The 16,536-nt window shown below is 42.3% G+C and overlaps 1 protein-coding gene across 8 annotated transcripts in view; it reads left to right on the forward strand.

The window, feature by feature from the left end:
• The window catches only part of RMDN2 (regulator of microtubule dynamics 2), a 211,024-nt gene that overhangs the window by 171,548 nt on the left and 22,940 nt on the right, over positions 1–16,536 (forward strand). For all 8 annotated transcript variants that reach the window (XR_008891506.1, XR_008891507.1, XM_056567519.1 and 5 more), the window contains 2 exons: positions 1,282–1,357; positions 6,132–6,209. Coding sequence is in view for 6 of the 8 variants with exons in the window: in XM_056567519.1 (XP_056423494.1) it covers positions 1,282–1,357; positions 6,132–6,209 (154 nt within the window). In the remaining 2 variants the exon portion in view is untranslated. The remainder of the gene's footprint in view (positions 1–1,281; positions 1,358–6,131; positions 6,210–16,536) is intronic.

A 16,536-nucleotide genomic window follows, 5' to 3' on the forward strand; every position in this document is an offset into this window, starting at 1 on the left:
AATGCTGAAAAAACCTGCCGGGTCAGCCAATCATTGTTATAGGGGGAACGAGAAAGATAGCTTTCAGCCTTAGGCTATGTTCACACTGTGTGTGTGTGTAACAGTGTGTACTGCATGCACAATATCCTAACCAGGATTGGACCTAAAGTAGAATGGAAAGATTTGCATATTATGTGAGTTAGACCGATTCCTGTCTAGGTAAAAATACTGATTAAAATACGGTGTGTGAACTTAGTCTAAAAGTTGTACAACCTAAAAAGGTGTCTAATGGTCCTATGTTTATCTATGTATTTTGTTTCTTACCCTAAAGTTTTATAGGTGATGTTATACTTAAAGTTTGTTGATGTGATGGAATTCACTCGGTGCTTAGACTAATTGGCTTCAGTAAGCTGCCAAAAGCATCTGAATGGTAGCTATGGGGCTAAAGCACAACACTACGCTTCCCTGGGCTTTCATTGAAGGGACCCAGGCACCAGAACAGACCCCTGTGGATGAGGACATACTTTCTAGGCAGAATTCCTCATAGGTTGTTGTGTTATTAAAGGGGTTATCCACCATTAGGGGATTTTAGTACGTACCTGGCAGGCAGTAATGGACATGCTTAGGAAGGATCTGCGCTTGTCTTGGGGCTAAATGGCTATGTCATGAGATAACCTTAACACTGTGGCTAGCTTTTTGTTAAGTGGTATTTCCTGTTTGAATTTTTCTTTTTTGACACATCAGCCACCCCACCCATTGAAACATAAATGAGCTGCATCCATTCAAAAGACCTGTGGTTTTCAATCAGGGTGCCCACAGCTGTTGCATTAGTTGCAGATTGATCTCTCTCCCACCAAGCGATCCCTCCACCCATTGAAGCAGACAGGCTCCCTGTCATCACCTGACTAGTGAGTCAGGTCTCGGCCGCATTGCAAGCTGGGAAAAATCTGAGACAACAGTCATTTTGTATGCTGGTAAAAATAAATATTGGGGTGAAAATCACAGAAGAATTGTGAGAAAACAGTCACACACAGGTACAGACACTACATTATGAACTACACTAACTTTACAGCCCCTGTAGCATAGTCAAAAAAAAATAATTCCTGGAATACCCCTTTAAGCGAGAAAGCGTAGTACTGGAATTCAAGCAAAAAAACAGGAGCGAGATAGAAACATTAGACATCCTGATGGTATCTATATAGAAACCAACCCTCAAAATGTTTAATCAAGATGACTTGTTGTAAATGGATGATTTATCGGTTAATATATCAATGATCAAGCCATTTCCAATTATTCTTCTAGGTATGCAATTATGTGTGGATACATGTCTGAATATGAGAATGTGCAGAATAAAATCAAGAACGGCTATCTCTTTAAGGTTTGTTGGCAACTGTTTTATTGAATGGAGAAGCTTAGATTCACACACAGTTTATGTATACAGTCTATGTATCAAAGCCTAGAAATGTACCAATTTTCAATTGGCTGCTGCTGGAAACAGTAAGCCAGTGGTTTCCAACCAGGGTGCCTCCAGCTGTTCCAAAACTACAATTCCTAGCATGCCTGGACAGCCAAAGGCTGTCCAGGCATGCTGGGACTTGTAGTTTTACAACAGCTGGAGGCACCCTGGTTGAGGAACACTGCAGTAAGCAGACGCAGGTAAAAAAAAGTCAAGTTCATCTCCAGTACCCTAATGGTGCATCCACACATGTCACATTGGCTGCAGATATTCTGTGAACAAAATATGCAGCATTTACAGCAGCAGCAAAGTGGATGAGTCTTTAAAAATGAGGAAGGCACAGTGTCCAGCTCACCGCCGACACCTGTAGAAGTGCACAGACGTGCTGGGCAGCATCAACACACTAGAAAGAAAGGATTGGACACTTATTGAGGCAAGATAAAACTGGGTTTTATTGAGGGCCAAACACAGAGCACAATTCACACAGGAGCAAATGCGTTTCAGGCATGATTTGAAAACTTCATGGTGCAGGGTAGAAAATGGCCTTAAAGGGGTACTCCAGCGGAATTTTTTTTATTTTAAATCAGCTGGTGCCAGAAAGTTGAACAGATTTGTAAATTACTTAATCTTAATCTTTCCAGTACTTATCAGCTGCTGTATGTTCCAGAGGAAGTTCTCATCTTTTTGAATTTTTTTCCTGTCTGACCACAGTGCTTTCTGCTGACACAACTGTCCAGAGCAGGTGCAAATCTCCATAGTAAACTTCTCCTGCTCTGGACAGTTCCTGACATGGACAGAGGTGTCAGCAGAGAGCACTGTGGACAGACAGAAAATAAATTCAAAAAGAAAAGAACTTCCTCTGAAGCATACAGCAACTGATAAGTACTGGAAGGATTAAGATTTTTAAATAGAAGTAATTTACAAATCTGTTTAACTTTCTAGCACCAGTTGATATAAAAAAAATTGTTTTCCATCGGAGTACCCCTTTAAAAGAGAAATCCGGCAAAAATAAACTTATCGCCTACCTACAGGATAGGGAATAAGTAGCTGGCTGGGGGGGGGGGGGTTGTGACCTGAGCGCTGGGACTCCCTGCAATCACTGGGACAAGCCTCGGCTGTCAGGGAGGAGCACGTGCTACAGGCAGCACTTTCTCCATTCCTTTCTAGGGGAGCGCGGAAAAGACAGTACAGCACTTGGGCATCATCGGCGCTCTCATAGAAATTAATGGAGGGCGTGCCGTCTACTAGTAGATGACATACGCTCCTCACTGAGTGCGCCAGGGTCCCATCGTGGAGATTGCGCGGGACCCTCTCCTGATCACACAGGATAGGGGATAAGTTTACTTTTGCTGGAGTTCTCCTTTGCAGATTTAAATCCACATTGTTTTAGTTTATATTGCAAAAATGAGTGCACATTTATTGCACATTTTACCCATTGACTTCAATGGGAAAGTTCAAACCTACTCTGGAATTAACATGGATCTGAAGTAAAATCTGCATATGTACATATCCTGCAACAAATTCCACAGTAGAAAACCCACTACACATCTGCACCAAAATCATCATGCTTTGGGACAGAAATGCTGCAGATAGTTTGCTGCTGAAAATCTGCTGGATTTCTGCTATGTGTATTTTTTAGTGTTGCCTTGTAAGACCATTCACATGATGTTTTCTGCACACAGTGCTGATAAAAGTAAAAAAAAAAATATGCAGACGTATACTGACTAGTTTCAAGTCCATTTCCCAAACATACACCCTGTTCCAAATTATTATGCAAATTCTATTTAAGTGCCACAAAGATTAAATATTTTGGTTTTCAGTTTAACCCCTTAAGGACTTAAGGGTTTTTCCGTTTTTGCACTTTTTCATTTTTTCCTCCTCACCTTTTAAAAATCATAACCCTTTCAATTTTGCACCTACAGATTCATATGAGGGCTTTTTTTTGCGCCACCAATTCTACTTTGTAATGACATCAGTCATTTTACGGCGATCTATGGCGAAACCAAAAATCATTGTGCGACAAAATTGAAGAAAAACTTTTGGGCGCTACCGTTTCTACGTTTTTTTTTCTTTAAAAATTACACCTGATCTTTATTCTGTAGCTCCATACGATTAAATTGATACCCTACTTATATAGGTTTGATTTTGTCGTACTTCTGGAAAAAATCATAACTATATGCACGAAAATTAATGTTTAAAAAACGTTTTCATTTTTCTGCATACGGGGATGTATGAAGGCTGATTTTTTGCACCGTGATCTGAAGTCTGTACCATTTTTTTTCCTGACTTTTTGATTGCATTTTATACATTTTTTTTTTATGTTCTAAAAAGTGACCAAAAATACGCTGTTTTGGACTTTAGGCTATATTTTTATTTTGGATATATTTTAGTTCAGACATTTACGCATGCAGCGATACCACATATGTTTATATTTATTTTTATTTACATAGTTTTTTTTATGGGAAAAGGGGGGGGGGTGATTTAAACTTTTATTAGGGAAGGGGTTAAATCACATAAACTTTTTTTTTTACACTTTTTTTTTTTTTTTTTTGCAGTGTTATAGCCACCATAGAGAGCTATAACATGCAATACACTGATCTCTCGCAGATCAATGCTATGCCATAGCATTGCATTGATCAGTGCTATCTGCGGTTGATTGCTCAACCCTGAATCTCTGGCTTGGAGTAATCAATCGCCGATCAGACGCAGAGGAGGCAGGTAAGGGACCCTCCTCATGCGTCCTAGCTGATCGGGACACTGCGGTGATCCCAATCAGCCCAACTGAGCAGCCGGGAATGCTTTTATTTTTACTTTAGACGCGGTGATCAACTTTGATCACTGCTTCTAAAGGGTTAATACCGGACATTACCGCGATCGGTGATTTCTAGTATTAGCCCCGGGTCTCTGCTACCGTTAGTTGCCAGGACTGACCCGATATGACCCCGCGTTATATCGCAGGAGCGGGCGCAGGGCGTACAGGTATGCCCTGCTTCCTTAAGAGGTTAACTCATGGATTGCATTGTGTCTCAGGGCTCTTTTGATCACTGAAATTAATCTCGGACACCTGTGATAATTAGATTGCCAGATAAGCCCAATTTAAGGAAAAACTACTAAAGGTAGGTGTTCCACATTATTAAGCAGAACACAATTTTCAAGCAATATGGGGGGGGGGGGGGGAGGATCTCTCTGCTGCCGAAAAGAGTGAAATACTTCAATGCCTTGGATGAGGTATGAAAACATTAGATATTTCACGAAAACTTAAGCGTGATCATCCCACTATTAAGAGATTTGTGGCTGATTCAGAGCACAGACTGGTCTGTGCAGATGAAGGCACATTGAGGAAGATCTCTGCCAGATCCATGCATCGAATCAAGAGAGCAGCTGCTAAAATACCATTACATAGCAGCAAACAGGTATTTGAAGCTGCTGGTGCCTCTGGGGTCCCAAGGACATCAAGGTGTAGAGTCCTCCTGAGTATTGCAACTGTGCATAAACCTTCTATTCGGCCACCACTAACCAATGCTCACAAGCAGAAACTGCTGCATTTGGTGGAAAAATACATGAAGACTAATTTTCAAACTGTCCTGTTCACTGATGAGTGCCATGCAGCGCTGGATGGTGCAGATGGATGGAGTAGTGGATGGTTGGTGGGTGGCCACCCTGCGATGTCAGCAAGGCGGAGGTGGAGTCATGTTTTGGGCCAGAATCATGGGACGAGAGCTATTCAGCCCCTTTAGGGTCCCCGAAGGGGTAAAGATGACCTCTGCAAAGTATGTGGAGTTTTTGACTGACCACTTTCTTCCCTGGTACAGAAGGAAGAACTATGCTTTCCATAATAAAATCAGCTTCATGCATGACAATGCTGCTAAGAATACCTCTGCATCAATGGTGGCTATGGGGATAAATGGAGAGAAAGTCATGGTGTGGCCTCCATCCTCCCCTGACCGCAATCCTATTGAGAACCTTTGGAGCATCCTCAAGCAAAAGATCTATGAAGGTGGGAGGCAGTTTACATCCAAACAGCAGCTCTGGGAGGCTATTCTGACATCTTGCAAAAAAGTTCAAGCTGAAACTATCCAAAAACTCACAAGTTCAATGGATGCAAGACTTGTGAAGCTGCTATCAAATAAGGGGTCCTGTGTTAATAGTAACTTGACCTGTTAAAATGTTTAAAAAGTTAAATTGTTGTTAAAAGTTTGATTGAAATAGCTTTTGATTTCCGTAAATATGCTGCAAACACAACAAATGACAATTTTCAGTTCTTTACAACCTATAAAGTGTTTTGAAACTTACTGTCCTAATAATTTGGAACAATGCATTGTAAGTTTTTCATGTTTAAAAAAAATATTGTTATCTTTAGGAGGTTTGTTCAATAAAATTTGAATTGCACTCATAATAGTTGATAACATGAGAACTCATGCTGACTGGTATTTACATTAATTATTTAGGTACATGATAAAAATAGAATTTGAATAATAATTTGGAACAGGGTGTATACAGTGGCTTTGTCAATTTCTGGGACTCATTAATTTCAATGAGGTGACAGACGTCAGCCAGTCACTCCCGTTAGAAAATGTTTCCACTGTACAGCTTGGGACCCAGGCATGTTCCAAACACATTTGGTAAAACATGGTAATAACCTGCAAAACAATGTGAATTAAATTAAAGAGCGTTTCATATGACGTTCACATTTCAGGAGCATTTGGATAAAGCAATACATCTCCATCCAGAAGACCCTCTTCAATACTACCTCTTAGGCAGATGGTGCTATGCTGTAAGTAATCTTTGTTTTTGTTTTTTATAACTAGTCTTTGTCTTGCTGCATCATACACAGTCTATAGCAGTGGTCCCCAAACTGTGGCCCTCCAGATGTTGCAAAACTATAATTCCCAGCATGCCTGGACAGCCGTTGGCTGTCCAGACATGCTGGGAGTTGTAGTTTTGCAACATCTGGAGGGCCACAGTTTGGGGACCACTGGTCTATAGTAAAAAGAGAAAACAGACAGACCTCTAGGTAAATATATAGGTGATGAAATGGATTTGTGTGCAAAATGTGGGCTAGGTAAAGTGAGTGCAAATGTGGTGTGGAAAAATATAATAAATAAAAAAATTATGGATCTTTTCAACACCTTTAGATTATGTATTTTAGAGTAACGTTCCCATTTATATAATTGTAACTTTTTCTTCTGAAAAAGGGGCTTTTTTTAAAAAAAAAAAAAGCTTTTTTTTCCCCTCTCTATCGATTAGTATTATTAACAGTCCATTGTCAAAGTTATACATTCTGTGTGTATTTCCTAATAAACAGGTAATTCATACGGCAGCAGTGTAACAGAATCCTAATTTTTTATGTCATATTTAATCCTATACAAACATTGTTTATTACAGGGGTATAGCTATGGGGGGTGGAAGTGCACTTGCTCTCTGTGTATGGGAAAGGAGAGAATGCCAGGGGTATTCAGAGTATATAGATAAAAACTAAGGGTCCTTTTAGACAGGCTGACTTGTGTATGATATGAACTCCTTAAGGGTACGTTCACACGAGCGGATTTTACGCTGCAGATCCGCCGCTGAAGAACCTTCTATATTCTGCCTATACATGTGCCTGCTTGGAGCGGCAATACGCCGCTACGAGAAGACACAATGCGATGTGTGAGTCGCCGCGCGCATGCTCAGTATACTCGTACTTCGCGGCAGCTCTCGGCCTAGCTCATTGAGCAGGGGGAGAGGACGCGATGTGTGCGAGTACACCGTGCATGCGCGGCGACTCGCACATCACTTCAGTGTGTCTGCTCATAGCGGCGTATTGCCGCTACGAGCAGGCACATGTGAAGGCAGAATACAGAGGGGTCCTTCAGCGGCGGATCCGCAGCGAAATACGCTGCTAAAATCCGCTCGTGTGAACGTACCCTTAAGGAGCACAGCTCAACTATCATGCGAGTAGGGTCACATGAAGAATCCCTGGATTGTTTATGCGGTCCTCCACTTCCATTATTGTTGAAAGCACATTCCTGGTTACATGAGATGTTTACGCCTTTTTTTGAACATATATGCAGATTAAAGGGGTTCTCCGGTGCTTAGACATCTTATCCCCTTTCCAAAGGATAGGGGATAAGATGCCTGATCGCGGGTGTCCCGCCGCTTGGAACCCCCGGGATCTTGCACGCGGCACCCCGTTTGTAATCAGTTTGTGTTCGCTCCGGGTCTAATTACCGACGACCACAAGGCCGGCGGCGTGTGGCGTCACACCTCGGCCCCCCCCCCCCCCCCCGTGTGACGTCACACTCCGCCCCCCCCGTGTGACGTCACACTCCGCCCCTCAATGCAAGCCTATGAGAGGGGGCGTGATAGCTGTCACGCCCCCTCCCGTAGGCTTGCATTGAGGGGCGGAGCGTGACATCACACGGGGGCGGAGGCGTGACGTCACACGCCGCCGACCTTGTGGTCGTCGGTAATCAGACCCGGAGCGATCTGATTTACAAAAGGGGTGCCGCATGCAAGTAGTTAATAAAGAAATTATCTATACCTGTCAATGAAAGAAGATCTGCCCAATAGAAGGCGATGTCCTAATCATGGCTGCCTGTGTAAGCCTTGCGGATTCCCTTATTCCGCATTTTCTTTGTATTAAGATCTATACTAACATTACTTACAATATTATCTCCCCGTACTCCATGCTGCTATATCTACCATACCCCCTCCACTTTCTCTGTAGCTGTCAACTTGGTGCCTTGTTTTTACATTCTTGCTACTTTTAATGTGTATGTCTTAATCTGCATTTATGTTCAATTAAATGATAATTTTTTATATTGTTTTTTTTTGTTATATTTGTTTTTTTGGTTGGTGTGTATGTATATTTGGAATAAACCAGCATTAGCTACTCTTATATGGCCAAGTTTTTCTTTTGGTGATATAGTATAAATCTTTATTGTGAGATAGACACACACAGGGGAAGAGAGGAGGAAAGAGGGTTATCGGCCCACTTAATCGATGTCCACCATGGAATAGTATTTAAGCAGACAAAAGATACCATTAATATAGTCTTTCATTTATTTATTTTTTTCACAGATTTGTTGTCTATCATAGAAAAACTGCAATATTAACATATTTTCAGTCAAATATATTATCGTAAATTGCATTTCTCATTCCTCCATTCAATGTAGACCTCTCTCAGTTCTTTTATCAGGTCCTTTCTTTCTTGTAAGGCACAATTAAAGGGGTACTCCGCTGCTCAACATTTGGAGCAAACTGTTCCGAACGTTGGAGCCGGCGTCGGGAGCTCATGACATCATAGCCCCGCCCCCTCATGACGTCACGCCACCTCCAATAGACTTACATTGAGAGAGCGTGACGTCATGAGGGGGCGGGGCTATGTTGTCACGAGCTCCCGGCTCCAGCGTTCGGAACAGTTTGTTCCAAATGCTGAACAGCGGAGTACCCCTTTAAGCTCTCAGGAGCCTTGGCCAGATGGGAAACCATGGCTGATGTTGTCCTGGAAATAAAGGTCCCTGCAGTCAGAGAAGATGCAAAAAACATAGAATTCCCATGCTCCTAAAAGGTGAATATCAAGTCATTACAAAAGTGCAGTGATTTAGTGGGGCCACGCCAGCTGTACTTAACAGAACTTTACTCTACCGAGACAGTTTCCTGCGAGGATGTCAGTGTCTTCATCTCTATGGTAGTTTATAGGAGGCCTCCAGATGTTTTAAAGATATGCCTTACCATGCTTGTAGATCAGTTGAAGTATATGCTCAGCACTCAGCATCCTGGTGAGGTGGTACTTAACGCACCAGGACGTACATTTACGTCCAGAGCATAACCGCGGGCATCGGAGCGATGCCGGCATCATACACGGCAGGTCCCGGCTGTCGATCGCAGCCAGGGACCCGCCGGTAATGGCGGACACCCGCGAACCCACGGATGTCCGCCATTAACACCTCAGATGCCGTGATCAATACAGATCACGACATCTGCAGCATCACGGTTACTTAACAGGATGATCGGATCATCCGCGGCGATCCGATCATCCTGCACGGCAGACGGAGGTCCCCTCACCTGCCTCCGCTGTCTTCCGGGAGTCTTCTGCTCTGATCTGCCTTCCCGCAGACCAGAGCAGAAGATGACCGATAACCCTGATCAGTGCTGTGTCCTATACATAGCACTGAACAGGATTAGCAATCGAATGGTTGCTATAAATAGTCCCCTATGGGGACTATTAAAGTGTAAAAATAAAAGTAAAAAAATTTGAAAAACCCCCTCCCCCAATAAAAACGTAAATTGTCCCATTTTCCCGATTTTACCCCCAAAAAGTGTAAAAAAAAAAAAGATTTTATATACATATTTGGTATCGCTGCGTGGGTAAATATCCGTACTATTAAAATAAAATGTAAATGATCCCGTACGGTGAACGTAAAAAAAAAAAAAAGGCCAAAATAGCTGCTTTTTTATTCCAAAAAAATGAATAAAAAATGTAATAAGTTTTGAATAAGCAAATATGGTATTAGTAAAAAGTACAGATCACGGCGCAAAAAATGAGCCCTCATACCGTCGCTTATACGGAAAAATAAAAAAGTTATAGGTCTTCAAAATAGGGGGATTTTAAACGTACTAAGGCTGGGTTCACACTACGTTTTGTCCCATACGGGAGCGCATACGGCAGGGGGGAGCTAAAACCTCGCGCTCCCGTTTGTCACCGTATGCGCTCCCGTATGTCATTCGTTTCAATGAGCCGGCCGGAGTGAAATGTTCGGTCCAGTCGGCTCATTTTTGCGCCGTATGCGCTTTTACAACCGGACCTAAAACCATGGTTGACCACAGTTTTAGGTCCGGTTGTAAAAGCGCATACGGCGCAAAAATGAGCCGACCGGACCGAACGTTTCACTCCGGCCGGCTCATTGAAATGAATGACATACGGGAGCGCATACGGTGACGTACGAGAGCGCGAGGTTTTAGCTCCCCCCTGCCGTATGCGCTCCCGTATGGGACAAAACGTAGTGTGAACCCACCTTAATTTAGTTAAAAAGTTTGCAATTTTTTTTAAGCGTAACAGTAATACAAAAGTGTATAATCATGGGTATCATTTTAATCGTATTGACCCAGAGAGTAAAGAACACGTATCAATTTTACCATAAATTGTACGGAGTGAAAACTAAACCTTCCAAAATTAACAAAATTGTGGTTTTCTTTTTCATTTCCCCCACACAAATAGTATTTTTTTGGTTGTGCCGTACATTTTATGGTAAAGTGAGTGATGGCATTACAACGGACAACTGGTCTCGCAAAAAACAAGCCCTCATACTAGTCTGTGGATGAAAATATAAAAGAGTTATGATTTTTGAAAAAATGAAAGCGTAAAAATAAAATTGAGTCCTTAAGGTCCAAATGGGCTGAGTCCTTAAGGGGTTAAAAGACTTCTGGTTGGTTCTTGACGGCTTCTTCCCAGCTTGGGTTTGTAGAGCTTTCCTTATTTAGGTATAGAAAGATCTATCAAACAAGGCTAGAGGGTGGGAGTGAAGCCACATGGGACCACCCAGGGGACTTGGTGGTCATTCCTGGCCAGTTTTATAACTATGATTCCTCTGAAAGAAAGCAGTTTCCAACCAATCATTTACCATTGTATTAAAGTCTGTCACTGTTTCATGCTGCCCGTGGGTTCACAAGGCATACCTTTATAGGAGCCATCGTAAGATCAGGGTATCTCCCCTGCAAAACGATAGCTTTAATGGCAGAAACCTATTTTAACCCTAGTGAAATAGCTGCATTTCACATTTTTAAGGCATTTTGTAAGGCCGTCTCCATTTGCCAATTGTCCCTGAGACATATATCAGAGGCACGAAGTCAGAGGGTATCAGTCCTCTGTTATTTATGGTCTGGTGGCAGAGAAAGGGGTTGTTAGGCATATCCTGTTGCCTTGTCTGAGATTAGGAGGAGAGATCCCCCATATATAGGGCATGAAAGGGAATAATAATTTAATTTCCAGGCACACACAAGGAATTTGCGCTTTCTTTTCTTATTATTTTGCTACTTTCTGTCAAAATCTTAGTAATAAGTCATTCTTGCTGTGACTAATACAGTTCACTTTTATAGGCTGCAAAAATCATGTGCAAGAAACTAAAAATAAATGCCTGTATTTTTTGTTGAGGGGAAAAAGATGTGTCTGCCTCACACCCTGACACCTACTAGATCGCTGACTCACATGTACGGGACTTGAACTTCATGATTCATCCCGCTAAGCATTTACGGTTATGCTGTTAGTAGCTTTATATATCTCTGCATAGAGGAATAAGGTTTGGTGGCCACATTCTGTCACATTGAGTGGACTTTGTCAAATAATGATCTAATTATAGTTATATTTCTATCAATCTTAGGACTTGACATAAAATTAAGTATTAGAAAGTATCATTTTTATGGTTGAAAAAGCATATTTTCCCTGAATATGCACATGCACCCAATATGCACCATTTCTTCTGCTAAACTTTTGTCTTTTGGCGATAGCTGGCCTTCAAGAATATTTATGATGACTGGACATTTTACTTTCATTGAACGTTCAAAGTGACTCTGGTTCCAGGTTCACCGGTTGCCATGCTAACCTACACGTTTTTCCTGCCTTAACACCACAGAAGATGATGGCGAATATATATTTTTTAGCTACAACACACGAGCTAAGGAATCTTTGATAAACCTGCTGATTTAAGGTTGGCCCCTGAATCTTCAGAACATTAGATGTTAGATAATTTTCAACTTCTTGGCTTTTTGTTCAAAAGAAGACAATCTACTGCTAATAGGAATCTGACGGCAGCTTACCCCACACCCTTTCCTTTGAAAGCAAATGCTTGCTCAGCATGCATGTGTTTTGGGTGATGCTCTACCAGTACTTTACAAAAGTAACTATTCAAAGCTCATTTCGGGTGGAATCAGCTAGTCACTGCATATTACAGATTTGTAAAGAGTGTTAGACTGTTAAAGGGCATGAGTGCCAATGATTGTACACGGTGCTGCGGTCACTGCTTGTAGGCCATATACCACTGATAAGTATTAAAGGGTTATTTGAGAGCCATTGAGGAATCCTCTAGTAGTCCAGTTTATATCTGTTAATAAAAGACTACATATCAGGAAACAACAGAATCACTATTGATAGAGACCTACATTGGGTAGGGTATGACTTCAATATTATTTGATACAGCAGCTAATAGGCAAAACAGAATCCCTAGAAACAAGAAAATTAAACATTATACAAATCTCCAACTCTGCTTTCCTATCTTCTTGCTACATTGGCCCCGATTTACTAAAACTGTTGTCCTCATACTTGTGAACAGTCAGCTTAGCTTCTTTATAGAGAGAGGTAAACAGCAGACAGATTTCTCTTGCGGCTTATGTCTTCCTAAATGCAAGGGCGGTCATTAAAGATCCAAAACACCTGACTTCTCTCTACTGACAAACCCACCGGCAGCAGGTTCCCCAACTTTAGTAGAAAATGTATGGGGACCTTAATTCTAAAAGTGTAAACTTAGACTAGGCTGCCACACATCTTAGACAGCATGCCAAACCCACCGGCAGCAGGTTTACCATCTTTAGTAGCAGTTGTATAGGCAGCTTAATTCTTACAGTATAAACTTAGACTAGACAGTTTGAGGCCATATTTACAAAGCTGGAAATGTGCGGAATGTCTTTTTGGACTTTTTGGAAATGCGCCCTCTCATAGACGACAATGCATTTCCAAGTGAAATCAATAGAAAGAATAGACATGACTGAATCTGAATTTCTGTGGCAGGAAATGCTGGAATTGGGATTTCCATGGCAGGTACTTCCACCTTGTTCACAGTGCAGCAGAATCCCATTGAAATCAATAGGACTCTGCTGCAGAAGAATTTCTGAGCGAAATTCCGCTGTGTAATCATAGGCTAAGAAGAATGTGCTATCACGTTGGTTCAAGCTGTTTCATAAATCTGCCACATTCTTATATGGTCTACTGTAAGTTTAGATCGACTCTTACTTGGCTTAAAATGCCATAAAAGTAGCAGTTCTTCTGGGATGTATTGGCTTGTGTTGCCTTTTTTCAGCAATTTTTGCACAAAACACCCCAGACTGTGTGCTTTTTGCAAAGACCTGATATAGAGCTGGGCGGTATGACCAAATATGTGTATCACGGTATTTTTGTAACTTATGGCGGTTCCACTGTATATATAACGGTATTTCTTTCACCCCCCCCCCCAAATCATGTGACCCGCGAGCGCTCTTCTGCTCCCCCCCCAAATCATGTTACCTGCCAGCGCTGTACTGCTCCCCCCCAATTATCAGCCCAGCGGGGTACTACTCACATATGTCACCCGCAAGCACTGCCCTCCTCCTCTTTGTTGGGGGCCGCCGGAGCGCCAGTGGTCTCCAACCTGCGGACCCCCAGATGTTGCAAAACTACAACTCCCAGCATGCCCGGACAGCCAAGCCGGCTTCTTGCATGACAGTGGGCTCAGCTTATCACTGGCCGGGGTGGGACATCGCTGCGGCCGGTGATAGGCTGACGGCTGTCCGACGTTCCAGTCCCCAGCGTAAGGCCGACGTAGGTAAGTTCAAGTTGATTTTCTTTATCTTTTGCAGCCCGGGCATAGGGATACAGCATACAGCAGTGGTCTCAAACCTGCGGACTTCCAGCTGTGGCAAAACTACAACTCCCAGCATGCCCGCAGGTTGGAGACCACTGGTGTACAGGCAGTTCCAGCACCGGCGGCCCCCAACAAAGAGGAGGAGGGCAGTGTTTGCAGGTGACATATGTGAGTAGTACCCCGCTGGGCTGATAATTAATTGGGGGGAAGCAGAAGAGCGCTGGCGGGTCACATGATTTGGTGGTGGGAGTAGAACGGCGCTGGCGGGTCACGTATGATTAGTTCCCCGATGTGGGGACAGCGCTGCGCTGGGCTGATAATTGATTCCCAAGGTGGAGGGGCCAAACCGGTATTGCGGAATGGGAAAAATTCATATCGTGCAGCCCAAAAATTCGGTATTTGGTATGAACCGGTATACCACCCAGCCCTAACCTGATAAAACGACAAATGAGAATAGATCTCACCTCTGGTTTCCCCCACCCAGCACACTATATTTGCCTTCACCCCTAACTCCGTACTTTAAAGTAAAACCTAGTTCTGTAGAATGAGGCATGGCACCTGTCGCCAGATCATGCTGCCTGCGGTTAGGACACCATGATCATGATGATAGATTCCCTTTAATTCTTTCTTCATTACCGCATTGGCCTAGAAGGTAAATTGCTGGTCATGTGTAACTCCTAAGAAACAATGTTTACAGTCTACATAAGTCCATGGATTTACTTGAAGTACTCAGCTCCTTAATCCTTGGATAGATAGTTTTTGTATGGAGCGTTGATTGGAAAGAAATCAAAAAACGTCATGTCTGGAGAAGTATTGTTAGGCAGGAAACCTCGTGTCTGTGTGTATAGCTCATTGAAATATCAACGACGCACCCAGACTTCATCCTGAGGGATTCTGTCCTGTTTATTTAGTGTTCTTCACTTAAAATGTATGAGATTTAGCTTTGGATGACATCAATCTGTTTTCTTTCCTCCAGGTTGCAGCAGTTGTTTCCTGTATTGTATCTACTTTTGTTGCGATTTTTCACTTTTTTTTGTAAATTTATTGAGGTGCTACATACAATCGTGTGTGATTTATTATATTTACATTGGGTTAAATACACAGATGTTACCGTTTATTTGTCCAGAAGTGACAGAAAAATGAATGTTTTACTCAAAAGCCCCAAGCTTAGTAGGATTTTGTGTAACCCAGTGTTTCCCATCCAGGGGCTGTCCAGGCATGCTGGGAGTTATAGTTTTGCAACAGCTGGAGGCACCATGGTTGGGAAACACTGTTGTAAGCAGATAACAAAATTCAGTTCTGGGCTCTTGTATGAAGAGTTTGCTAAACATTACTCCTATTGTGTATTATAGCCCTTGTAGTTGTTACTGAAATGGAAATTGGAACAATCATGCTTTATAACACACAGTCATGGCCGTAAATGTTGGTACCCCCGAAAATTTTCTAGAAAATGAATTATTTCTCACAGAAAAGGATTGCAGTAACACATGTTTTGCTATACACGTGTTTATTCCCTTTGTGTGTATTGGAACTAAACCAAAAAAGGAGAAAAAAAAAGCAAATTGGACATAATGTCACATCAAATTCCAAAAATGGGCTGGACAAAATTACTGGCACCCTTCCAAAATTGTGGAAAAATAAGATTGTTTCAAGCATGTGATGCTCCTTTAAATCACACCTGAAAGCAAATAAAAATGAGAGAAGTTTACTTAGTCTTTACATTGTGTCTGTGTGTGCCACACTAAGCATGGACAACAAAAAGAGGAGAAGAGAACTGTCTGAGGACTTGAGAACCATATTTGTGGAAAAATATCAACAATCTCAAGGTTACAAGTCCATCTCCAGAGATCTAGATTTGCCTTTGTCCACAGTGCGCAACATTAACAAGAAGTTTGCAACCCATGGCACTGTAGCTAATCTCCCTGGGCGTGGACGGAAAATAAAAATTGATGAAAGGTGTCAACTCAGGATAGTCCGGATGGTGGATAAGCAGCCCCAAACAAGTTGCACAGATATTCAATCTGTCCTGCAGGCTCAGGGAGCATCAGTGTCGGCACAAACTATCTGTCAACATTTAAATGAAATGAAACGCTATGGCAGGAGACCCAGGAGGATCCCACTGCTGACACAGAGACATAAAAAAACAAGACTACATTTTGCCAAAATTAACTCGAGTAAGCCAAAATCCTTCTGGGAAAAAGTCTTGTGGACAGATGAGACCATGAGAGAGCTTTTTGGTAAAGCACATCATTCTACTGTTTACTGAAAATGGAATTAGGCCTACAAAGAAAAGAACACAGTGCTTACAGTGAAATATGGTGGAGGTTCAATGATGTTTTGGGGTTGTTCTGTTTCCTCTGGCACTGGGTGCCTTGAATATGTGCAAGGCATCATGAAAGCTGAGGATTACCAATGGATTTTGGGTCGCAAACCCCAAACATACATCAATAATCACCCAGAAATGGATGGCAACAAAGAGCTGGAGAGTTCTAAAGTGGCAGCAATGAG

The sequence above is a fragment of the Hyla sarda genome, chromosome 3, assembly GCF_029499605.1.
Source record: "Hyla sarda isolate aHylSar1 chromosome 3, aHylSar1.hap1, whole genome shotgun sequence".
In the NCBI taxonomy this organism is placed as follows: Eukaryota; Metazoa; Chordata; class Amphibia; order Anura; family Hylidae; genus Hyla; species Hyla sarda.